Here is a 25,821-nt window from a genome sequence, read left to right as displayed (position 1 = left end):
TACCAACACAGTGTGCACCAAGTGACCAGAAAAAACAGGACCAAATGCTGTGGTACATTTTGAAGCTATTCCTTGTAGCCTTGTCATACTAGGCAGCTTTTAATGAAAGCTGTTTCTAATAATGCGTTCACCTTATTTACATGCACAGATGTCACTTGGCATGAATACAAAATATAAATGAGGACAGGAATGAAAATAATTTAGTACAAACCCACCCACACAAAATGACACACTGGCATACATTGTTTGTATGAGTACAATAACACATTCACCTCCTCCCGCCTACTCAGTAAATTTAACTTCCACACAGAAAGCATTGGATACAAGCTGAAAGAACAAAAAAATACCGAGTACTGTATTTCTTACCTGTTTGTGCATCTCAATGTTGAGACCGTAGGACATTTCATAATACTGTGGAGACAAACGCAAACGAAGGAGCATCGTTAGCATTTTAGACACAGCACACATTAACATTCAGACTTACACAATATCTTCCATTGAACATCTGCTGCTCAGTGTAGCTGCATATGCTGCTGTTTGTCAGTGTGGTGTTAATGAAAGCAAGAGAAGAGACAGTGAAGTGATGGGAGGGAGAGATAGAGAGAGAGTGTGTGTGAATGTAAAGTAAAACAAGTTTGTGTGTGTGTGTCTGTGTATAGATAATGAGGTATTTATATCTTGTGTGAGTTATGTGCGATCACTGTCTCAGCATGTGTATGTTTGTGTGCAAGGGAATTTTACAGTTTGACGATTTGAGTCTATGCACGACTGCCAAATGAGCAGAAATCTGTGTGTGTGTGTGTGTGTGTAGTGCGTTGTGTTCCTGCCTCTGTGTCTGTGCCTATGAAGACCTATGTATGGCGGCCTTCAGAATAATGAGACTCTCTTCAGTGTGGGCTTGTGTGTGTTTCTACAGGATAAGTCCATGTCTGTATTAGCTAAGGTCCTATTAAACCTGGTATTTCTTGTCCATGCGAGGAGAAACACAGACGCAGAATGCAATGCGATGCTGTCGAATACGGCAATAACGTAACTCAGCACATTGCTGCAGTGATGTGTGCGTGTATTCCAGGATGCTGTGACATCACTGCTGGATTGAAGGAACAGTAAAGCACATTTCTGTCGGAGCAGGACTGGGCGTGAGTATTTGCAGTTTTTGTTGTTGTTGTTGTTGTTTGTTTTTATAATGAATGTCTTTGGAATCTGTGGAGTGGCAATATGAATAAGACAACATGGGTAGACAAAATAATAATGAAAATAATCGAATCCACATAGTGCATCCAGATCATATAACACACGAGCAAGTCATGCTCCTATCTGAATCTACGCGTGTGTGTTGGTACAAACCTCCTACCACCCCTGCATGTTATGTGAGTGCTTGCTGAATGTGTTGTTCTCTCTCCTCTGTGCGTGTTTCCGTGCGCGTGCGTACATCAGTAATGTGCTGTAATGGTGTTGGTGGCGAGCGGCACGCAGACAGCGAGGATCCGTCATGGTGACAAAGGCAGCCTCTGCCGCCGGATGAGCAACGTTCTGACTGATGAGAGCGAGACACTGCTCTCTCTCTCTCTCTCTCTGTGTTCTCCTGGCCATTTTCGCTCTATCGCTTTCTTCTCTCTCTCTTTCTCCATTTATTCCCTGCCTCATTCAGTCCCTCCCTCTCACTCCTATCTCTATCTTTCAGAGGCTGTCAGTCTGTCTTTTCCATCACCCCTCCTTATAGTTATCCCCCTCCTTTATTTTTTAGTTGTCAGATGTTCTTTCACTCTCCATTTCAGTCTATCGCTCTATTTCCTGTCTCATTTCACTCACTTGTTATCTTTGTCTGTTTCCACCCATGTATGTACCTTTCTATCTAAATTCAAATTTGCTTTATTGGCACGGGCGTAATTAAGTTCTGCACTGCCAGCTCACATTGTGTGTAAGTGTAATAATTCAAACTAAAGAAACAAATGGTTTCCACATTATTGTACTACATATACTGTACAAAACCACAGACATTCACTATGTTACATATAGCAAAAGTACTATACTACACAAAATATGAGAATGAAACAAAAATGAATGAGACCAATTGCTAAAAAATAATGAAACATGTAAAAAGAAATTGCGTTTACAGTTGATTAGCAGTGAGACCTACAAGAGACAAACAGATCTAATAAAACTCACGAGGGCAGAGCCTGAAGGACTTCAGTACACTTTTATGTGCTGTTTCACTGGTGGTGACATGCTCTGACATATTTTACTGCTTCAGTGGCAAAGTCAGTTTTTTCCCCAAGTACATATTACACATGGGTCTCGGAGAGTGAGACCAGAGCTGAATTCTGTGTGCTTGAATGGGATCTCTAGTAGGTAGTTAGAATAACTAACCTTGTCCTCCAGGAGCAACAGGGAGATGTAAAGTGACATTACTGCAGAAGGTCTCGGAGAAGCGGTCGGGGAAGGACCGAACACTGAAGCGTGTCACTCACTGACAATCACTGCAGGTTTCTTTAAGCCTTGACTGCGATCTTTATTGAGTCATTTTTTGTCAAATAGAGGTTTCAGATAAGAAAACGTTAATACGGGGGTCGTTATGGTGGACGATAAAAAAACAACAACAACAACACCTTTCAATCTATTTTACTTTGTGCCGTTCCTCTGGTGTCAGCCTCTCGTCCCGTCTCTGCTATGTGTCACCTTCTCCCTCCTGTGCATTCGCTCGCTGCTCCTGTCTTTCTTGCCAATTATCCTTCTTTCTGTCCTCCTCTGTCTGTTGTTCTCTGGCTCTCTTTGTTTTTGTCTATCTGCTGTATCATTTTAGTCTCTGTGCTTTACACTCAGCCCCCTCTTAACTCTCTAATTCTTCCTCCTCTAAGTCATTTCTATCACTCTTTTTTCTCCTTTATGTTCTCTCTCTCTCTCTCTGTTGCCATTTTCCGCTTGGCTCGCTCACTTCTTATATTTGCACTCTCTCTTGTCCTCGTCGAGTGCTGTATCTGTGTTTTCTCCTTCCTCTCCCTCTGTCGATCTCACCTCCTCTGTGTATTTCTGTCTTCTTTCCTTTTTTACTTCTCTCACGGACAGACCGCCACACACACAAATGGGTTTTCACGCACGCAACACACAGTCGTCACATGAATCTCTTTGACATGTAAAAACGCACACGCACTTCACACAAGTATGCGCACACGTAAGAGCAAGCGCATTTAGAGTGCTCGTGCTCACACACACGCACACACACACACACATATACCTCAGTTAGCTCTTTGTGTTTCCATGTCTGCCTCTCCTCCAGCCCTCTCAACATGAAAGATATGTGACATCTCTCTTTGTTCCCCCTCTCTCTCCCTCCATCTCTCATCAGCCTCTCTCATCACCTCTCCATCATTACACATCACCTCAGCCCTCCTCCATCTTTTTAACTCAATTCCCGTCTTTCTCTCCTTATTAATTCTCCCTCCATCTCTCCCACCGGCCTCTGCACCTCTCTGTCATTACCGTCCGTTTCTCTTTTTCACTCGCTCCCCTTTCATTCTCTCCTCTCCAACATTCTCTTTTCATTTAGTCCACCCTCACCCTCACCCTCACCCTCACTCCCCATCCCCCCACCTACAACCACCAGGGCCAAAGGATTTGAATGCAACATTGCAAGTTACAACACAACGCAATTCTGCAGCTGGCCTGAGCAACAGTTCACCACCCTGGACTTAAAATGAGAGGCTGAACTGTACATAAACAGCACAATATTATGAAAAGGAATGCAATAAAGGTATGATGGGAACTCTGCTCTGTAGCAAATGCAAAAGTTAAATAGCTTTGATTCTTGTGAGTCAGCGGACTCAGTGAGAAAGTGTTCAGTTTTATTCTGTCAAGTTTCATTGAGACTGTTTAATAAAAAATGCAATTCATGTCAATGCATTCTACAGCCATTAAAAGTGTGTTGAGTTTTTCTTCAGTTATGCATCTCACAGATTCTTGAAAATACCTGGCAGACAGCAAGAGTAAAGCATTGGTCTAAATGGTCTAATAAATCTTCTGCACGGTGTACCCAGTCGGCAGTGGTGGGACACAACCAAGTACATTTACTCGGATGCTGATTTTGTGATACTCAACTTGAGTATTCCCATATGCTGCTACTTTCTGAATCAAAGGAAAACATTGTACTTTTCACTTTACCTACTAATAAAATGCTCTTAACAGGTACTACAAATGGATGGAAAACATACCTTATATCATCACATGTATTACTAGATAAGAATAGAATAAAATGCTAGAACTTTCACAGCCACCACTCTGCAAAATGAGCGGTTTTACTTTTAAGTCCATTTTGTTGAGCAATACATTTTTTTCCCACCACTGATCCATCAGGATTAGAGAACACACGAACACAGGATGTATGAATTATCCGTCCACGTTTTGGGCAATATGCAAGTGTAAACAGGAGGTTATTCACTGCATTATGTCCTAATGCCCCTCACTGTACTTCCACTACAGAGCTGCTGCACTATCACTGATAACAATATCAAATTGTGATGGTTTGTGGGTCCCTGCAGGATCATTTCCTCTTCGTTTGCTTCCTTTCAGTGAGGTCAGACAGAAAACAGTGTCACCTTTAAGACAGCACAAAACAGTTTGGAAGGCCATTCGTTTGCTGGGACTTAAATCATGCAGTCTAAAGACAACAAAGCAGAGATCATCAGGCTGTGAGCAGCGTTACAATCTCAGGATTTTTAACCAAACTCTTGTAATGCACAATTTTGTCCATATCGTCCAGTATTAAAGTTGCTCCGGCTAAAAATGTGCTCTTTAAACATTACAACAAATTCAGCTCCACAGCTAAGTGGTCCAGTCAGGGTTTCCTTTGAAGAGGCAGAAAGGAGAAGACTGAGTGACTGAAATGTGGTAGCAGTTGTCCTGTGGGTGTAGGCTAGACAGCAGTGAAGTGACTATTGTACTATTTGTGCAGTCTGCACAGCACTCTAGTGACAACACTCTATGGGGGTTTAGTCTGGATTGTAGTGTGGTGACAACTGTGCTTTGTAGTCTGTGAGTGTGTGCGTGTACTACAGAATCAGATGAGTCTTGACATTAATGAATGCACACAGGAAGATTCACACAACGTATTCTGTGATTTATATACAACTGTGATTCCAAAAAAGTTGTGGCGCTGTGCAAAATGTCTTACTGTGCTACTGTCGAACTGTGCTTACTGGAAATGGTCTTGTGTGTTCGGTGTTCCTGAGTCTATCGGTACAATTATGCATTTCACAAAGTGGTAAAGTGGTAAACCCCGGCTCATCCTCGTTTGTGAACAACTGAACCTTTAAGAGATGCACAATTGTACCCAATTGTGATGCTATCACGTGACCAATTAACCTGGCTGACTTAACTTCATATTTGCACAGTACTCAGATGTAAATGCTATATAAATAATTACGATAAGACTACTACTCCTGTTTTGTCTCATTCAGAGTGAAAGCAAACGCTTAACAAGCAAGTTTAATTTTAGCCCATAGACCTAAATACTGAAACATACAGCAGGTAACACTGTGATAATGTGTGTCATTCAGACTTGAGTACAGTAGTCGTACTATGACAGGTCTAGACTGTAGTATTATAATAACCACACTGCATGCACAGTTGAAATTGCAGTGGTGCAGTATGCATTTTGACGTTATAGTGACTTTGTTAATAGGTTCATCCTCTCTGCCCCAACCCCCCACCACCACCAACAATTACCCCCCCTTTCTGCCTTATATAATCCCTCTGTTGTGTCACTGTGTTCTTATTCAGCGCCGTGGGTAATATCTCTAATATATGTGGCTTTTGTGTGTGTAGCTGACTGAAAGGTGCATGTGGTGTGTGTGTGTGTGTGTATACGCGTGCACTAAACCTAGCACAGGGACACTAAGCCAATTGACGTCGTTTACCAAGAGCACGCAGTGATGCCCTCCCAGAGAGCAGGGATAGACAGCTCTATGTTTGTGCTTATGTGTGTGTGTGTGTGTGTGTGTGTGTTTGTGTGGATATGTACTCCTATGGTGGTGGGGACAAAAATCTGTTTACATAGTCACATTGTGAGGACCTGTCTTACTTGTGGGGACAAAACACAAGGGTCAACACAACGTAAATCATTTACTATTAGGGTGAAGACTTGCTTTAAGGTTAAGGTTATGTTATGGTGAGGGTTAGGATTATGCAAGTAATGTTTGCTGTTATGATTAGGTGGTGGTTAAGCCTCCAGGAAATTTACGTAAGTCTATGTAATGACTGTGAAAGTGATGGAAACACGACTGTGTGTGCGTGTGTGTGTGTGTGTGTGTGTGAGAGAGAGAGAGAGAGAGAGAGAGAGAGAGAGAGAGAGAGAGAGAGAGAGAGAGAGACTGTGTATTTATATATTTATATTTTAAATGCAATGTAAAAAATGTAATGTAAATGTCAAATAAGAATGGTTTCTTATAGCAAGAAATGTGATCATATATGGACATACATGTGCATCCTATGTGAATTGTGAACATTACAAGTGTACACACTACCAGAGTACTATTATGAGATATTATATAATATCCACATCAGCATCTACAGTACCTTACACTGCATATGACATCTGTTAAGTGCATATAATGCAAAGTGCGGTACAACTGGTGGATTGTTCTCTTCGACTTGTGTTTAAGTGAGTCTGGTTTATGAGTGGTGGTGAAATATGTGCGTGTGAGATGGACAGGACAGTGAGACGGACAGGCGGATCGGTGTAGTGTCAGCAGTAATGCAGGTGTTGTAGCAGACAGTCCGAGCTTTGAGCAGAGCAACAGCTCATTCGAGTCAAAGGAAGCCAGTTGAGCTGGTCTGGGCATCTGATTATAACGCTTCCTGGGCACGTCTAACTGGCAGGAGAACCTAGGCTAAGTCCCGAACTTGTTGGAGAGATCACATATCTCATTTGGCCTGGAGCTGGAAAAGGTGGTTGAGGAGAGGGACGTCCAGAAGACCCTAACATCCTGTTCCCCACCACAACCCGACCCCAGAAGGATGGATGGATTTTGCTCCTTAAATATTATATTCATCTAATAATGATATTACCATAAATTAATTGTGGTAAATGTGAACTGAGCTCTTGTTATGTGCTCTATCTCCAGAAAAAGACATAATAATAATGGTGCCTGTGAGCTTCAGAACAAAACATTTCCTCATGTATAAAACTGTTCATTGCAAAACCTAATGGCTTTGTGTACTTTTTTAAAATTTTGACAACTCTATTTGCTAGAGAAGCTTATATCTAATTGAGGGGAATAAAAATCTTTGGAAGTTTAAACTGTTTTCAATTTCCAGTTTAAATTTTATCTGAAAACATGAAAACACTTGCATACACCTTGTGAGATGTGCAGCAGAGTCTCCATCTCACTTACTGCCATCATTATCGCTCAACTTTTATTTATTTATTTTTTTTTTTGGCAGTTTTTTGGCTCATTATATCAGCTCAGAAGGTGGGTTACTTTCCATAAATGAGGTTGCGGTGTAATTCTTGTTTGATGTGATCGCAGTGTAAGGTTTCACTCTTCTGAGCATCATATCCAACGTCTATCTGCTGCTAATAACATACACACACTGCACTGTCATCAACAGGGCAAGACAGACAAAAGGCATTCGTGCTTTTCTCTCAATGAACTGCTCTCCCCCTCTCGTTCTGCTTCTTTCTTCTCCCCACTCATGTGTCCCTCCTCTTTCCACTCTTCCATTCTTCGGGGAGTGTTTGCTCTTTCGTTACCCCCTCCCTCCCTCCACCCTCACGGTGTTGAGTGAGTGTCAGACGATGGTGCCAGACTCTCTCTCTCTCTCTCTCTCTCTCTCTCTCTCTCTCTCTCTCTCTCTTCTGTGTATTCTGCGAAGAACGCTGGCAGACTTTAAAAATGAGCTTTAGGAAGTGGGTCTAATCCAAGGTGATTTATCTAAATGGGACATTTGTGTGCATGTGTGTATGTCTATGTGCGTGTGAATCTACACTTGTGCATGCATGACTTTAACGTGTGTTTGTATTCATACGATACGTGTGCGTCCTGCATACGCGTGTGCAAGCGCTTTGTGTTTACTCCTGCATGCATCATTTGTGTGAGTGTGAGTGTGTGCGTGAGTGTGTGTGTGTAAAGACCTCAACAAACGCACTGTTCATAGATGTCTCTCGGGTGAGCTCTCTTTCATCTGACTGCCCACACACACACACACGCACGCCCACACACACACACACACACACAACAACAACAATGTTAAAACATTTATTAGCGTGCTGCGCTAACCCACATCAGAGGTTAGGTTAGCAGGTCTGCCTTCTCCACTGAGTCCTGTCAGCGGGTGACGACTAAATCAGTCATGGCAGACATTCAGTCTCACTGCAGCTTCAGCTTGCAGCCAGTTTCATCAGAGGGAGAGCCAGAACAACAACTGGATAACACTGACCTTGAATTTGATGGGGTTTATAATCTATAAACACTTGTGTACAGTAAGTACCATGAGGGAGGCCATCTTTATATCCTGTTGGTTCTTCTGCTCCAGACAGTTCAGACAGGTTTAAGGCTCTTAAAACAGACTCAATCCTTCCCTTCATCTGGCCCTGCTTAAATCCCCTAGCCAACTCCCACTATCAGGTGGCAGAGTAACGATTAGCTCAGAGAGGAGCAATCCCTATTCTGATTTGGCCCTTTTCCTTCCTGCTATCTTACATCAGTCTCATTTCTACTTCTATTTCTCCCATTCTTGGTTTTCTCTTCATCTCCTGTGTCTAGTAAACCTCTCCTCCATCTCCTTTATTCTGTCCTGCAGAGAAATGCACCCTTTTTGACTTTGATGTGTTTCCTCTCCCTTTCTTTTGCCGATGTCCTTGTTTTTTTTTTCTTTTTTTTTTTTTACTTTCTCTGCTCTCTCTGCCAATGCCCTTGTGCCCTGTCTCATATTTCTTTTTCATCTTTATCTGCCTTGCTCACTCTTTTTCTCTTTATCTCACTGTCCCCATCTCTCTCCTCACTTCCCTTATTACTTCTATTTTCTTTCTTCATTTTTTTCCTCTCTTCTTCCTCCTCTCTGACCCCTCCCTCCTCAAGCAGTCTGTGACTGTAATGTTGCTGAAGAGAACACAGTGTGTCAGCCTGAATCAGACAGATGAGCTGGGAGCACAGTAAGAGGCTGAGAGCATTAATCCACACACACACACACACACACACTTCTTCTCTGCCTGAGGGGGTGTACTGAATGGACGATACACACTGATATATATATATATATATATATACATATATATACACACACATACACACACACACACACACACACACACACACACACATACCACAACACACACATGCTCACAATGTTCCAACAAATGACTGCTGGCAGGCCAAAGACATACCTGATACAAATTTAAAAAAAAATAAAATAAATAAATAAATATAAAAAATACAACTACTGATGGTATTTTGTGGAATTTTGATGGAATATATAAAATCGAAGCCATATAATACTACTAAACACAAAATATTAAGCAAAATATGTGATAATCTGTGTTGAATCACTGCTGAGGAGTGTTATTCGACCCAATGTCAATTCTTTTTGTTAACAAGTTAAAACATTAAGTGTTGCCGTTCCAATAGAAATAGTAGGTCTTCCTGGCTACCTAAAAGGACGCAGCTGCTATGTAACAAACTAGCTCAGAGACCTAACTTAACCTGCTGCTTCCCTGTTGGCTTAATCTCGGCTATAGCCTGCCAGTTCAGCCTTATAACCGCAGTCCTGTTATATCCATCAAGTTTTAATCATGCAATCAGGTAGGGTGGTTAGTGTTCAGTGACAGTAGGGATAGAGCGTTAGTAAGATGTCTCTGAAAACTGTTTGCCAACTTCCACTTTACTCAGGCTTTTTAGCTTCAGTAGCAAGTGTATTTTCTCCTGAAGATAAAGCTATACCGGTCAATTCACCCATCCGTAGTTAGGCCACCACGAAGGCTGAAGTTGGTCTTCAACATTTCCATTTTGTAGTACTTCTAAAGGACAAAATTGTGAAATGTACTTTACCTGTAAATGTCTGACTGTGTCGCCCAGATACGAAAGATGCAAGTCAGACATATTTAAATGCAAGGTGAGTACACACAGAACCAAGTAAAGGAATTAGACTGTTATATACGACTGTTATACAAAAGCCAACAACCAATCATATCGCCTGATTTAAGCTCAAGATTTATAACTTGTAATCCATCCATCCATTTTCTATACCGCTGGAGCCTATCCCAGCTGACTATGGGCGAGAGACGGTGTACATCCTGGACACACAAAGACAGACATCCCCAAACACACTCACACCTAGGGGCAATGTAGAGTAGCTAGTTAACCAAATGTGCATGTTTTCTCAGATGTTTTCTCAGAGGAAGCCAGAGTACCCAGAGAAAACCCACGCAGGCACAGGGAGAACATGCAAATTCCACACAGAAGGACCCAGACCGGCATTCAAACCCTCTTGCTGTGAGGCAAAAGGGCTAACCACAGCACCACCGTGCCGCCCTATAACTTGTACTATTAAGTCCAAATAAATTTACAGTTTACATGCGGTTCATAAACTGCATCTGCAAGAGGCTTACAGTAAAAGTCTTTCAAGCAAAGAATCAATTAAGACAATTTATCATGCAGCAACAGCAGGAAGTAAAAATATTATAATCAGTAGTGGTAACCACAGTTGTCCTGTTATGGGCCAGTGTTACACAGTGTTAGGTAAAGAGCAGCGTTTCTGTGGGAATTCTTCTCCATTCATAAAGACGTATGTCTGGATACTTTTGTATATGTAGTGTATTATAGATGATGGGAGTTTGATGATCAGTCGATTTGCATTGGTTCCGTTGTCTTACTTAAATGAGATACTGACACTTTGGCCCGGTTCGAACGACCTCCAAACCAGTGACCACGATTCAGAGATTTAAAACGAAACAAAATGGCACTTCCAACATCTCCCTATTCGACGAGCCACAGACTCACAGAAGTGAAAATATGGTCAGATGCAATTTAATATCACGTTTCATTATGTCATTATTTTCTATCCTAAAATTTGAAGCGACAATATTTTGTCTCTTGCCAGCAGCATGGCTGTTCATTAACAGCAGCCCCCTGCTGTGCTTCTGTACCTCACTTAAACACACACGCAGCAATGGAGAGGCCAACTAATGTGATTCCCAACTGTGAGCTGTCACCCTCCAGTAGACATGTCTTTTTTTATACTTTACATTAAAGGGCCTGTGCAGTCCACTCCCCCATAAGAGTTTTTGTCTTGTGTTTGACAGTAGGAATGAGATGAAAGCTGCAGACTGAGGAAATAAAAAAGCTTCCTGAAGACATTTAATCCTACCAAAAAAAAAGAAAAAAATGGAGAAAATCAGGGCAGTGACTGAACTTTAACATATATTTAATTGTAAATCCTTAAGTCTATCATAAAGGTTTTCTCACTTTTGGCCAGCAGGTCTTCAACAGTCTACTGTGCTAAAATGTTCTCTTTTGTGGTTTTTATGATGCAAGACTTTATCTCCTCTCCTTTCACATTCCACTGAGCCTCGTGCTTGTGTATCTCCTCTCTGCAAGATTCAGCCTCTGGCCAGCAGGGGTGAACACGGCTCTGCAGGCGAGAGACTTGCTTTCGCTGTGTGTAAGCATGTGACGGACACGTCTACGCCTCCTGATTAGCCGGGGCTACAATGCAACCTTAAAAATACCCAGTGGAATTCCAGGAGAGCGGTGAAGTCTGAGAGCCATGAATTATAAATACAACAGCAGGAGAAAAAGCAAGACGCCCACAGACAATCTCAATGTGTGCGACTTGATATTGGTGTGTTTGCAGCTACCACTGAAGTTACACACAGCCAATGTCTATCTACACATACAAAGAAATGAGTCTATTACAGCAGTTATAAAACATATACTCCATCCAAAAGTACACAGAGAGCGGGAGTGGGTCTGCCAAACACTATAAAAACACTATATCCAAACCTGGCTCTGCAGCAACGCTCCATGGATGGGAGTAATTTGAGAGGGTTATGGCATCATCTCTCCCAGCGTGAAATGTGTAAAATGTTCTCATTGCCAGCTATAGAATATAAGCAGCAAAATGCGAGGAAAAACAAACTTCCCGACTTTGAAAAGTTCCATGGCATAAGGAGATAACTAGCAACACGGTGAAATTAACTCTTTTAAAACATGATGGCTGGTAGAAAAGTACAGCTCAGTATTACCACACTTATTGGCTTACTTCAGCTTTTTGCTTTGCTAGTGTAACATCTTCTAACATAGTAAAAGGTAGTGGGGATGTTTTCAGTCTTTTCTACTTAGGTACTATTACCTCTGTTCACCCCTATTAGCCGCAAGATCACTAATATGACAAAATGTGACATATGAAAACTGTACCTCTCAGACACATAGCTGAATAGGTTAGCTTAGCAGAAAATAAGATCTGGAGCACTGGGGTTAGAGTCAGTTTTTAACAAGGTCCAGCACTCCAATGAAGACTACACGTCTTCATTGGACTGTCAGGTATTTGCCTCCAAAGAATTTATAGATTATGTGTGATAAATATACTGTATAGACAAAAGTATCCAGACACACCTCTTTATGGGGATATTTGTTAGGGGTTGGGCTGTGCTTCTTACTTGAAGTGAAGGGAAATCTTAATGTTTCAGCATAACAAGACATTTTGAGCAGTGCTATGCTTCCAATCTTGTTTCAACAGTTTGGTGAAGGCCCTTTTCTATTCCAGCATGACTGTGCCGCAGTGTACAAAGTCCATAAAAACATGGTTGGAATAGTTTGGTGTGAAAGAACTTGACTGGCCCACGCAGAGCCCTGACCACAACCCCACCGAACACCTATGGGATGATTGCGAGCCAGGCCTTTTTGTCATCCAGAACAATGCATGCATTTTTTTAGTCTGACGTGATGGAAGGACCTTTTTTTGTTTGTTTGTTTGTTTTTTTGATGTGACATTGTTACAGTTGAGGACTGGTTAAGTTTAGGCCCAAAAATGGCTTTGGTAGGGTTGGGAAAAGATGTGGTTTGGAATAAAATGAGTACTTGGTTAAGGTTAGGAAACAGCCATGGACATGGTTAAAAGAAACCGGCGTTGGGTGTCTGTCAGAAAATTATCAAAATCCAATGTTTTCTCGACCAACTGAACCACTCAGGCTTTGTACCTTTGCTGCCTCTGTAAAAACCTCACAGTCCTTCCCTCCTTTGCTCCCTATGGCCACGAGAGGTCATTGGCATTTTAACGTAAAGATACTGTCTTAAGGTATTTAGGCCGGTGTTTTCCTCGGGAGAAACAAACAATGAAGAAAGAAATGCATTGTTTCTTAATTGTCACGTTTTGTGGGTGTTAACGTGTTCAAGTTCAGAAATAAATGCCACATGTTTCAGTCCTGTAACCATCTCTCTACTTTCTAACCCTTCACCCTAGTATTTAAAGAGCTTAAAACTGATGAATAGTAAAGCAGGAGCAGTGCAGCGTGGTGAGCACAGCCCCAGCCTGTGGAAACAGGCCTCAGTGTGGATGACAGGCCTAACGAGCTAAATATAGCCTTCTGGGTTATCTCCTCTGTGGGCGCACCGAGTTCGTTGTTGCTTCACATTATTTACGTGTCTGTGCATGCAACCTCTCTCTCTTTCCCTCTCCACCACTCTTTCTTTCATTTCACGCCCCCCCACACAAACACATCACTATCTCTTTCTCCTGCACTCTGTGTTTTTTTTTGGTTTTTTTTTACTCTCTCACTCTCTTCATTTCATCCCTTCACAGCATCTTTTTTTTCACCCTCCATCTCTCCTCTGCAATTCTGTCCCCTGGTATCTCTCTTTCCTCATTTCATCTCTCTCATTTCTTTTCAGCATTTTTTTTTCACTCTCTCGCTCTCTCTTTCCCTCTGTATCTCTCTGCCTCTATCATTCTCTGCCTCTCCTCTTTTATTCTCTTTATCTCTGCCTCCCTTTGTGTCCTTCCCTCCCTCCCTCAGCAGCTCCCTGTTTTTTCTGTCTGACACTCTCTGAGCCTTTTTTCTCTCAAGCTATCTTTCCCTTTGAGCCTCTCTTTCACTCCCCTCCCTCTCATTTTCTCTCCCTCTTTCCCTCCCTCTCATTTCTGAGCCATGCCTATAAAGTAGCATAGCACTGTGTTAGCTATCCACTGCAACACAGTGAGCCCCAGCACGATTCTTATAGCCTGGAGTGTTAACCATGTGCCATGCTAACCTACATGGATACATCATCTGTATCTGCAGCTCCCTGACCTCCTGCCAAAGGGAACTGTTAAAGCCTAGTGTTGAACTTAGGCATAAAGCAGAAGATACTCTGCTCCTCCCCCTCCTTACTTTACCAATGGCGCAGTGGTCACAAAGGCCATGACAATTAATGTGCACAAAGTTCAAGATCAAATATCATCTGTTGTCCCTGTCTGAGGAAAGGCAGGGAACTGCATCTGGCACACCAACCCTCCTATTGTATAAGATCAGGTGGTGAGGATTTGCAATGGAGAAGGTGGATGTTTGTCTGGGCTGTTTGTTCCACACAGTAATTCTGTGAAACCACAGCTAAAATGGGGAGTGCCTGAGATTAGAGAAGTGGGTGTTTGTGAGAAGTCTGTGGTATGAAGAGGTTTTTCTTTGTGTGTGTTCTGCACTGTATCATATTTATGTGCACGTTTCTTCTCATATTTTTTTGCTACTTTGAAAAGCAAATTGAGGATATTTTTATAAAATGAGGTCAGCTTGAAAAATCCTTCTCTTTTCAAAGGACCTCTTTAGGGTTAGTGTTTGGTTAGTTTAAGACCCTAAACACAACCTCAACAAGGTTTTGGCTTTGCCATTGGTATGGATCATGTGATTTATTCAAAGTTGTGAAAAATGTGATAAAAATATCCCCTCATTGGTTTGAAGATGTGACAAGGACAAGGACAAGGAAAGTTAAGTGTATGCATACAGAAAGACCTAACGAGCTTATGAAGTTTTGCTGAACAGCAGTCACTAGTAACAACTGAAGGACACTGAATCTCCCTTCACTTCTCAATGTTGTCTCGAGTCTGTTGCATTTAAGACACCCAGTATTAACATCCTTCTTTGGAAAACAGCTCTAAGTACAAGTGTGAATGCTTCCAAGGGACACAGAGATCCAATCACTCAGACCACGTTTAGAGGTGGTCTGAGATGACACTTTTAGCAGTGTGTATATGAATGTGTCTTGGGTCACACTGAAGGACAGCATACACAACTGACGTTCTCTGCATCAACAGGAATGCATACTCATTCATGTCCCAACAACGTCATATTAACGTGTAAAATAAAAAGAAGAAGCCACAATGCTGCATCAGGATTACCTTTCAAAACAGACATACACTAAACTGCAACCTCATCCTGACCTGTGACAGCAATGTGACGCGAGGGATTTCGCTTGCCATGTATAAGAAGAAAAAGAAGAGGAACAAAAACAAGCCACGACAACAGGCAAAATTGTTTCTCATGCAATGAGTACACAAGAGATGCTGTCTGATGTCCAACGGCTGCTCTGCCTCAACTCCTGCTGGTTTGGGTTTGAGCTTCTCGATGGACAGATAGCTTTACTTTCTGCTAAAGCAGCACCTAACGGCCACTAAATGTAGCTGCTCTTAGCTAGTTTTCTCAATTCAGGTTAAGACCAATGATGCATTTGTAAACAGAAGATTTTAGTAGATTTTTATTAATATGCATATGGTGTATCTCCTGTGTGTCTATTTTAATCTGTTTATCATTTGCCTGTCTGTGTGCTTCTATATCCATTTGTCTGTCTGCCTGCTAGCGTTTCTCTCTCACACTCAGACTATCTGTCAGCCTGTCTGCCTGTCTGTTTTTCTCTCTCTCCCTCTCTCTCCGTCTATCCATCTGTGTGTCTATCTAGCTTACGGCCCTGATCCTGCCTGCTCTCCCAGGTTTATGAAATGCGAGCAGCTTAGCAGATGGTGCATATCGTATTCTGGTCGGCTCTGTGTGGGTTTTGTACCACAGACGAAGGCTTACGATACATGTGAGCCTTTAGTCGCACAGACACACCGACACAGAGGGAGCTCAGGCTGTTAGCGCATGAGAGAAAAACAGAGAGAGGAAGAAGAGACAGAGAAATAGACTGAAGAAGACAGGGGCTCTGAGGGAGGGGGAAAAATGAGGAGATATATTGGAAAGTAAGTTTTAGAGAGAGGTTGTGAGTGAAGATAAATGGTGTGCAAGAACATATTATACTGCTTTGGTGATGGTTTGCACAGCTTGTGGAAATTTTAAACTATACTCCGCTATTACAGATGTTCAAGATGTACAACTGCAAAATGTTAAAGTAAGTAAGTAAGTAAAGTAAATAAGGCATTAATGGTGACAAGAACCACTTAAATGTATAATCTGTTTGTAGGGTTTGAAAATACAGTCTATTGTCTTGGCATTATTTTAGTTAAGTAAACAGCTTATTCATGTAAGTGAAGTGAAGAAATAAGTTAAAACAGAGGAGTGACAGAGAAAAAAACAAAGAAAGAATGAGTGGAACACAGGAAGAACACCAATGAAGTGTAAAGACAAACAGAGCTTTTACTCCCGAATGGCATAAACACTGAACAGTCCAGTTAATCAAAAGCACAGATACAACTCCCTTGATTGTAATTCCTGTATAAGAACCCATCAGACTCTTTTCAGAGTTCCCGAGTGGCCCAGTCAGGATCGCAAATCACCATACAGCTCTGGTAAAAACCTGATTGGACTCACCATGATGTAGTGCCTCTGCATCTCAGTCTTCTCACTGGCCAGCTTCTCACACTCCAGCTTCAGGCTGCACAAGGACAAAAAAGGACACACACACACACGGATTAAACGGTGTATTTGCATCCACTGAAAAAAATTAGAATTTCCAAAGGATTTAGATATTGCAAGGGGTCAAACATAGTTTAAGGCCATGCAAGGATACCAAAAAATTATTCTTAGTCATACAGTCAGGCAACCTATTACTGCTGAAAGTAACACTGAAAAATATCACCTCTGTGGTAACAACTGCCAACAGGGTGTGTTTAATTCATCACTTCACAACTTCATGTGCGTGTCGAGTTACATATGTCATGTGTAGTGTGTTCACGTTAAGAGTCCAGTGGGTCCTGACATGGACTGACTAGAAAGAGCGTATGAGTTTACCAGCCAAGTCAAATGGTTTATTATTAGGAAAGGCTACAGCATCATGCTGATAACTGGTCGCAGTTTGCAAAGTGTTACTGCCATGCGTGATATTATGACCAAGAGAAGGCATTTTGGCCAGCCCTCACAGCTTCAAATGCTTGTTTGAAGATTAAGACTTGGTTTTAAGGGTTAGAATTAGGGAATGTATTATTACAGGGAGAGTCCTCACAAGGATAGAAGTATGTGTGTGTCACTGAGATCCACCAGTAAAGTGGTGTTGCTGTCTCACAACAGGGTGTTGAGTCTCCCCACTGAGGTGTGAGCAAGAGGCTGGATGTTTTAACCTACAATGGTTTACCTCTCTCAGCCAAGGTCACCTCTGGTCAGCCATACCATAACGTGACCATCGGTGACCTCCAGCTGTAGACCTAAATTGCATTACAATTTGCATGAGTATGATGAAAACTATAATCTCAGTTATCAACGACTTTAGTTATACTGTGAATGTAGGTAAAACTGTGATCCTTTATTGAATTTCCTAATCATTGCCAATGTATACCAGTTACAAAGAAGACAATGTATAGATTAGGGCAAAGAGGATGAATTAGGGAAATATGTAAAGCTTTGAGATAGTTGACACTGGATTCAGCATGAGAGGATGCAAGTCAATGTTATTCTCCAGTATCTTGTACGTTTAGTGTAGCAACAGAGATTAAAGCACACAGTCATATTATATTTACTAATTCATAAATTCAAGAAGTCAACACTCACTTCCACTGAGCAATGTGTTGGTTCTGTAATTATTACATGTATTTTAGAGAACATTTGATATTAATATTAATATTCCTAAAAGTATGATGTGGACATTTGTGCATTTTGTATACCTACTGTGTCATGTGTGTAAAGTAATTCTGTGTGTGTACCTGTGATACTGCGCCTGGAGGAACTGGAATTCCTCCTTGATGCGGTCCAGAGTTTCCAGGACTGTGAACTTGAAAGACTGGCCAGGCTGCAAGGGGACCTGCACAGTAAAAAAGAGAAAGAGGAGAAGAGGAAGAAAAGATGAAAAACAGATACAGAGGTGTGTGTGTGTGTGTGTGTGAATGTGTTTTTATGGTCTCATGGGGACAAAAACCTGTTTGCACAGCTATACGTGGGAACTCACCTACCTTACCGGGACAAAATGCAAATCCCCATGGGGAAATGAATAACTTTAAGAGTGAAGACTTAGGTTAGGTTGAGTCTGAGGTTTAGGTTAAGGTTAGGGTAAGGTTATGCAAGTTATGGTTTTGGTTTGAGTAAGTCTGCAGGAAATGAATGAAGGTCTATGTAATGTCCCCACTGGGTATGAAAACCTACACTGTGTGTGTGTGTGTGTGTGTGTGTTTTTCCTGCTTAAGAAAAGAGATTGCATGTATTTTGCCTGTAATGTATTTGTGTAGGCACACGTGCAACTCCATGCACCATATATTTCAGTGTGGGAGAGACCAAGTGCCCGTGTGTGTGTGTGTGCGTGTGTGTGTGTGTGTGTGTGTATGTGAGCAAGGCAAGAAGAGAAAAAAGCCAAGATGAAAGTGAGAGGGAAGGTCACTTCCCCTTCCCACACATCATAAAGCCGTGTCCTCTCTCTCTCTCTCTCTCTCTCTGTTCTCCTCATCCTCTAATGACTCTGCCTCCTTCCCTCCATTGCCCCCACCCTTTCTTTTTCTCTTCTCCCTCTCTTCCACATTAGCATCCTCTCCACTCTGCCAGGTTGCTAATGTATTCCAGCCTACAAAGAGCTGAGAAGGGAGGAAACGTCAAATGAATAACTTATAGGAAATCACAGTACCGTCTCTCACCTACTAAAAGCTAAAGAAGGCCCAACAAAACAAGCACCTCCCTGGGGTCCAACCCCCCCCCCCCCCCACAACCACCACCAGCCCTCCATGTCTGCAGAACACTTTTGACAGACTCCCTCCTCCCCCATCGGCTTCATGAAGTTTTAGAAACAAGGACACTGTGAATGTTTGTCGATGCTGTAGTTGTTTAGGTTTGGGGATAAGGATTAGTTTGAAGGCAGGCAAATCTAGAGTGCATTTTTATGTAAGACGCGGCAATCCGGCAATTTTTTTTTTCCTTTTTCTCCCAAATATATATATATATATATAAAATTGGATTGGCTGATCATCCATGCATGGGGGGACTCCTGCTGTTACCCTGGGGAGGATGCAGGATCCAGATGTCTCTGCCACTTCTTCCTATCACTTGCCAGTGATCAGCCTCAGCATTGAGTTGTTCACTCTATCTCGCCTAGATGCCACCTGCCTTTGCACAAGCGATCTGACGCGGCCATGTCATCGACATCCTACTCTGTAAATGCTGCCCCCTGTGTCGATACGTGCACCCAGCTGAACCCTAGTCAAATCCAGCCAACCTACCCCCACCTTGCCAGCCTAAATGACAGACAGATGCAGCGAGCAAAGAAAACTGAGCTGATCTAACCCTGTTGACGTTTACTGATATCATATTACATGTTTTTAGCTGCTGTGGACCTCAAAATTAAGTTTTGTTTTATTTGGCCACAGTAAACAGGAAACACAACATTCAGCTTTGACAGGAGCTAAGATCAAATTTCTCTGTTAAACTTTACAATTTTATAATACTTCTGATGATAAGGTGACCTTTAATCCAGTCCCTAAAGTCAAAAGGCATATGGACTTTTTTACTTGACTTTTTATTTTAGTAAGGAGTTCATTCATCCACCCATTTGTTCAGCTGTTCATCCATCCATCCATCCAAACTGAGCAGCACGGTGCAGTCGCTGCAGTGCAGCTGGGTGGCTATCGGCCTGTAGCTATGGCTAAAAGATTGGCGGTTTCAGTGGCGGGGCTTCATTAGTCTAGACAAGCACAATTCAATTAGATTTCAATTAGTCTGACGGTGGAGGTCAGAGACGCGGTGGGTTCCCCAGTAATTAATCCAGAGCCGAGCTGAGCTGAGCTAAACTGAGCTGAGGCAGACATAGCAGGGACATCTAGATGGCTGGATGGGCACAACATACACACACCCTCTGGGTGTGTGTGTGTGTGTGTGTGTGTATGTGTGGGTGTGTGTCGGAGGGAGGCGTAGAGGGGGGTGGGTGGGATAGATGGGGGGTGTCTGCCAACAGATCCCCACTGACCTTGATTCACACCACACACACACAGCAGGCGAGGGGAGGAGTAGATAGTGATCTGGCACACGCAGATAACCACACAAACACACACACCCATGTATCCATGTGCGCAGCAAAAAACACACAAACAAACAAGTAAACACACGACTGCACACGCAGATTCACACTTTAAGCCCACGCAGGCACACAGACAACACACAAACCCACAGTGGGAGGATGGGGGGGTGGATTTATGAGGGGGAAAAACAGGTGGAAGAGAGATAGATACTCATCTGACAGAGAGAGGGATGGATGGACTGAGGGATGGAGGGAGTGATAGACTGGTCTGACATCCTCACAGAGGAATGAAAGAGCGAGCAGAGAGACAGATGATGAAAGAGCAGAGTGGCTGCTGACTGAGAGAGATAGCCAGCCATTCATCTGTCCCACACTAAGGGGATAAGAAGACGACGGAGAGACAGAGAGAGGGAGAGAGAGGGAGAGGGAGAGAGAGAGAGAGGGAGGGAGAGAGAGAGAGAGAGGGAGGGAGGGAGAGAGAGGGAGAGAGGGGGCGAGGGAGTCATGCTGTCTTTGCTGCAGTCTACACAGCCGTGAAGCTTTACCCCGTGCACTGTCCATCGGTCTGTGGTAATACCGCTCCCACCATCTGCTGCCATGAACACACAGACACATACTCATGCGGATGCACACAAACAAAGTGCTGCTGGCAGGTTACATCAGCGGCACTAAGTCACATAACAAAGCCCACAGTCACAGATCAGACTTACACAAGAGAGCTGCAAGTGACAACCGTCGGTGTCAACATGGCGTCCTCTGTACTGTGCTGATGAGAGAGATTTCAATTTCTTTCATCTATCGGACAAAAAGTCCAAATTGCTTTGCTTTTGATTTGCCAGTTGCACATTTTTGAATGGGTTTCATGGACCCCAGAGCTATAAAACTTCTTATGAGCAAAAAGGAAATGAAAAATACACACAATACACACACACAAAGTTAAATGGTCCTGAGGCAAAAAGAGAAATACTCTGCCTGTGGTGAGCTCTGCCTGTCAGCATAAAGACACAAGCATACAAGCACAGAAAGCTGATATCAAGTTCATGCTTATTAGTAATAACAGGACAATCTGAGTCTTGCTCAAGGACACTTCAGCAGGAAAAGCAAAACTGTTAAGTTATAGACGAGGATATAGGTGCATCATTCTGCAGTGTTTACAAAGACGCTGGCGGGATCATCAAGTCGCACCGTATGTACACCAGAACAAACATTTGCTGTGTGTGTGTGTGTGTGTGTGTGTTTGGTCTCTCCTGTATTGTGACAGATGGCAGCCCAGACTGTTAGGGGTCCAATAGCGCATCACGAAGGGCCAAAAAACAGCCTACCGCCTGTGTGTGTGTGTGTGTGTGTTTGTGTGTGAACACCGTAGCAGCTAGCATAGGGGATCCTGAAACCCAAAACTGATCCGGTTAATCTCGGAGGTGGGGGTGGAGGCGGAAGGGAAGGGTCACTTGTGCACAGACAAACACAGACACACACACACACACACACACACATAGACACCATGCGGGACAGCAGTCAATCACAATTTGGTCGAGCTGGCACGGGCAAGCAGAGAATTAGGAGGGATTATCTATGGAGGGAGGGAGGGAGGGAAGGCAAGGGGCGGGGAATGGGGAGGAGGGGGGGTGAAGCCCATTGCTCTGTATCACATAACAGGACGGAGGTGTGACCCAGTGGCTGTAACCATCACCTGTCTGTCAGTGTCTGTCATCCTGTAACGAGCTTCATAGTAAACTAGCAGTATCGCTGATGTGATGACATGCAAACGCATTTATCAGAAAAGAAGATGAAATACTCGATATTTCAGTGACCAAAAACATCACTCTGTACCATCACCAGACTCCTGCGTGGCTGTCATTCAGCCACTGCGTGGACACAACTCCAACCCCACCAGCGCTGGATATTAGAAGCTGATAAAGACATTGACATGTTAAAGTTAAAAGATTAATTTAGCTCATTTTTCAATATAAACATTTTTGATGAGCAACCCTTAAATTTGGTTATTAGAGAAATGACAAAGTACTGTACTGACTGGAACATTTTACAAGACAGAAAACTAGTTCAATCAACTCGTCTCTAAAACAGCTTCAACTAAACGCCATAACCATTATGGCTGTAGGATTTAATGCTCTAATATGTTTTTCCCAAATTTTCACAAGTTGAAACGAAGTCGCCTATATTCAACCACCACCACCCGGTTTCCATGTGAATATTAGGTCAGTCTGGTTCTGTCTGTCTCTCCCTGTCTGTCTGTCTGTCTGTTCGTCACAAGGAAGTCTTCTGTTCAAGCAGCTGCCTGTTTTTTCCACCACTGGCAGCCGCTGCAGGAGAGAGACAGCAACTGTGAAACAGATGCGCGTCTGTGAGTGATTGGGAAAGAAATGATTGTATCTATCTACTTGTCTTTTCCAGCTAGCTGCTCAGCCGCTGGCACACTTTCACCCAATGCATGAATATTAACACGGCATAAGCAGACATGCCTCTACGTGGATGCATTCATTCAAACAAAAACACCCATAAACAACACATTTTCTTTCTTTCGTTCTCTCCTCCCTCCCTTTCCTCTCGTTTCGCTCTTTACTTCTTCTCCTTTGTTTCTCTTTTTGCCTGTGTCTCTCTGAGACAAGCAGAGACACATTTGGATAGCGCATGAAATAATAATTGGCTTGTGAAATATTTAGGAAAAAAGCACATGAATAGATGAGAAATACCAAGTGTGGCAGAGGAGTGTCAGTTCCTCTTGTGTACGTGTGTGTGTGTGTGTGTGTGTGTGTGTGTGTCTGCTTAAGTGAGCAGCAGCAATGAACATCAGCAACAGCTCATTGGTTTGTTCTGTGTGGATGAAAGACTGAAGAAGAGCTGCAGGAGAGAACAGGAATGTAACTTACATATCTGTCACCTTTTTTATGAAGCCTTCTCTTTCTTTCTGATAGTGTTGATAGTGCATTTCCACAGACACCTCACAGGTTTTGATAACTTAGAGAGAGCGACACTACCGGCTCCCCAACAAAAGAAGTTAACCAATCAGCAAATCAGTCACACAGCCAGCGGTGGATTACAAATCGGGGGAAGACTGGCAGCCAAAAGAGTCTGTGGACTGCATCCAAGACTCGTTCTGATCATTTCGTCTAATGACAAAGAAAGAAAAAAAGATTTGAGGATAGAAAATGATCCATTTTATTTCATTTTATCTTTTTTAAATCAGAGATCAGACTTAATCTGGGTGGCCCATGACAAAGCTGCTGGTTGCTTGCATGACTTTTTGCTTCTCCTCTGGGTCGTTTCTGCAGCTGTATTGTTGTTACTTGACTTTTTGCCATTTTACGGGGTTGCCTTTGAAATGCTGTAAGAAATTAAAAGTAAACAAGACGAGGAGAATGGAAAGGAGGGGAAAATGTCATCTGTGGGTGGTGACAGCAATCTGCTGTGCTGTTTACCGTACATGGCTTTCATTACAGCCACAAATGTTGGAGAAAAGCCAACTGTCTTACACAGCTACATGTCAGAAAACGGTCCTCCAGTGTGCGCAAAAGCAAACAGCGCAGAGTTGCATATCCACAAACTTACAAGATTCAACACAAGCTAAGCATGTGCTACCACTGCAACTACAAAATTAACTCACGAATTCCATCTCCTGCACACCAAAAATCCATCCAGAAGACACACAGAAACAGAGCGGCTCTGCCCTTATTAAGCGAGCATATGTGATTTCTGTGGCCACATATTCGCCATTAGTTTGTTTACTTGGTCATAAAAATAAAGTGTTACCCTACTGATGGCCAAGAGAAGCCTTCCCTATGCACACTGTAACTAACACACACAAACACACACACACACAGATGATTAAACATCTTGGTTCCAACAATTTTCCAACAGCTAGTTAGATCGTACCACACTCTGGCATACTTGTGTTCTCATTGTCCTCCAACACACACACACACACACACACACACACGCACTGCTGGTAATAATTAAACAGATGTTCAGATTGTCATGACACACATTTCCAAAGCAGAAAGTGATTGAATGATGCTCATGCATGCTGTAATAATAATGATCAGAGATGATTTGATTTGATTTTTGCAATTGAGGGACAACAATAGACACTTTCAGCATCAGTCCAACTTTCCCCCTCTCTCCCTTTCATACGCCCGCTCAATAAACTCAGCTCATCCTGCTCTCGAGCACAGCCACGACAACATTCAGTAGTACACACACACAAACACACAGAGCAACAGCTTTAAGTACACTGTATACTCACAGAGCAGCCAAGCCTGTCTAGACTCTGGATTTTAAGTAAACGTGCCCAGAGTACGACAGAAACCCGCATGTTTGAGAGGAGCCATGGCTGTTTGTAATCACATGAATATACTGTATACTGTACGTGTAAAATGATGTAAAATACAAAAGTTTGTGCATGTGAGTGTGAGTCTTAGCTCTGATTAGGCCTGTTTGCAGTCTAGCAGTTACAGACATCTTTCTTAACCGTGAAAACACACAGTAAATCCTGCCTCTCGCTCCCTCTCTCACTGGGGTGTGGCAGCCAATCAAGAGCATTCGGAGCAACAGTCGAGGTCGAACTGGAACATTATTTATTGTTATTGTTGTTGGCACACAGTGCATAACCACACACATGCACAGACACAGACACACAAACACACATAAACCACCACAGCTCTGCTTTCTCCTTCTTTCCTCAGATCCACACACATACACACACACACACACACACACACACTTTAACAGGATCACAAGGACAAATGCAAACCCATACATGATACAAACACACACACAAACACATATACTTACGCACAAAGACATTCGACACTTAAGAAGAAAGTACACACATGAAACAAAAGTGAATCTCATTAAAACGATCCACAGACATTTACACACATCGAGGTCAACACACAAGGCAACACGCGCTGTTAACACAAAAATGTAGGGGCTCACAACACACCAAAGAGACGCGGACACATTTAAAGGAATCCCACACACAGCAGATACACACATTAAACAAAATTTACACACTTCACACATATTCATGCACAAACACATTCACACAGTTCTGATAATGCTTGCCACAAAAAATCCAGTGGAACCAATTACAGCTCCACTCGCCTGGCAAATCAGCCCTCGGTTTTAACCTTTTCCTGCCAGAGCGCAATGAGAACAAAGTCAGACTTTTTCTTTGATAAAAAATAATAATAATAATGATAATAACACTGCTCCAGCACTGGTTGTTTGTTTTATCTATTTATAGTGTGGACACCTTCTTTATTGTTTCCGCAAAGGACACACAGAGGGGTTCAGAGGAGCGCCTTTCAAGGCATCTTTGTCCTGTCTGACAGGAAGCAGACCACGATGCCTGACTGAACTGACACCACATCAAGCCCACTGAGTGTTTTTACTGCAAAGTCACTTAAGAAACAGGTGTGTG

At 42.7% G+C, this 25,821-nt stretch overlaps 1 protein-coding gene across 4 annotated transcripts in view; it reads right to left on the bottom strand.

Annotated features, from left to right (window-relative positions):
* tle2b (TLE family member 2, transcriptional corepressor b) overlaps positions 1-25,821 on the bottom strand; it is a 77,792-nt gene that overhangs the window by 43,466 nt on the left and 8,505 nt on the right. For all 4 annotated transcript variants that reach the window (XM_046390551.1, XM_046390552.1, XM_046390553.1 and 1 more), the window contains 3 exons: positions 18,091-18,188; positions 16,766-16,829; positions 367-411 (listed from right to left, as the gene is read on the bottom strand). In XM_046390551.1, coding sequence (XP_046246507.1) covers positions 367-411; positions 16,766-16,829; positions 18,091-18,188 — 207 coding nt within the window. The remainder of the gene's footprint in view (positions 1-366; positions 412-16,765; positions 16,830-18,090; positions 18,189-25,821) is intronic.

Source organism: Scatophagus argus, chromosome 6 (assembly GCF_020382885.2).
Source record: "Scatophagus argus isolate fScaArg1 chromosome 6, fScaArg1.pri, whole genome shotgun sequence".
NCBI lineage: Eukaryota > Metazoa > Chordata > Actinopteri > Scatophagidae > Scatophagus > Scatophagus argus.
This window is presented reverse-complemented; position numbering and strand designations above follow the sequence as displayed.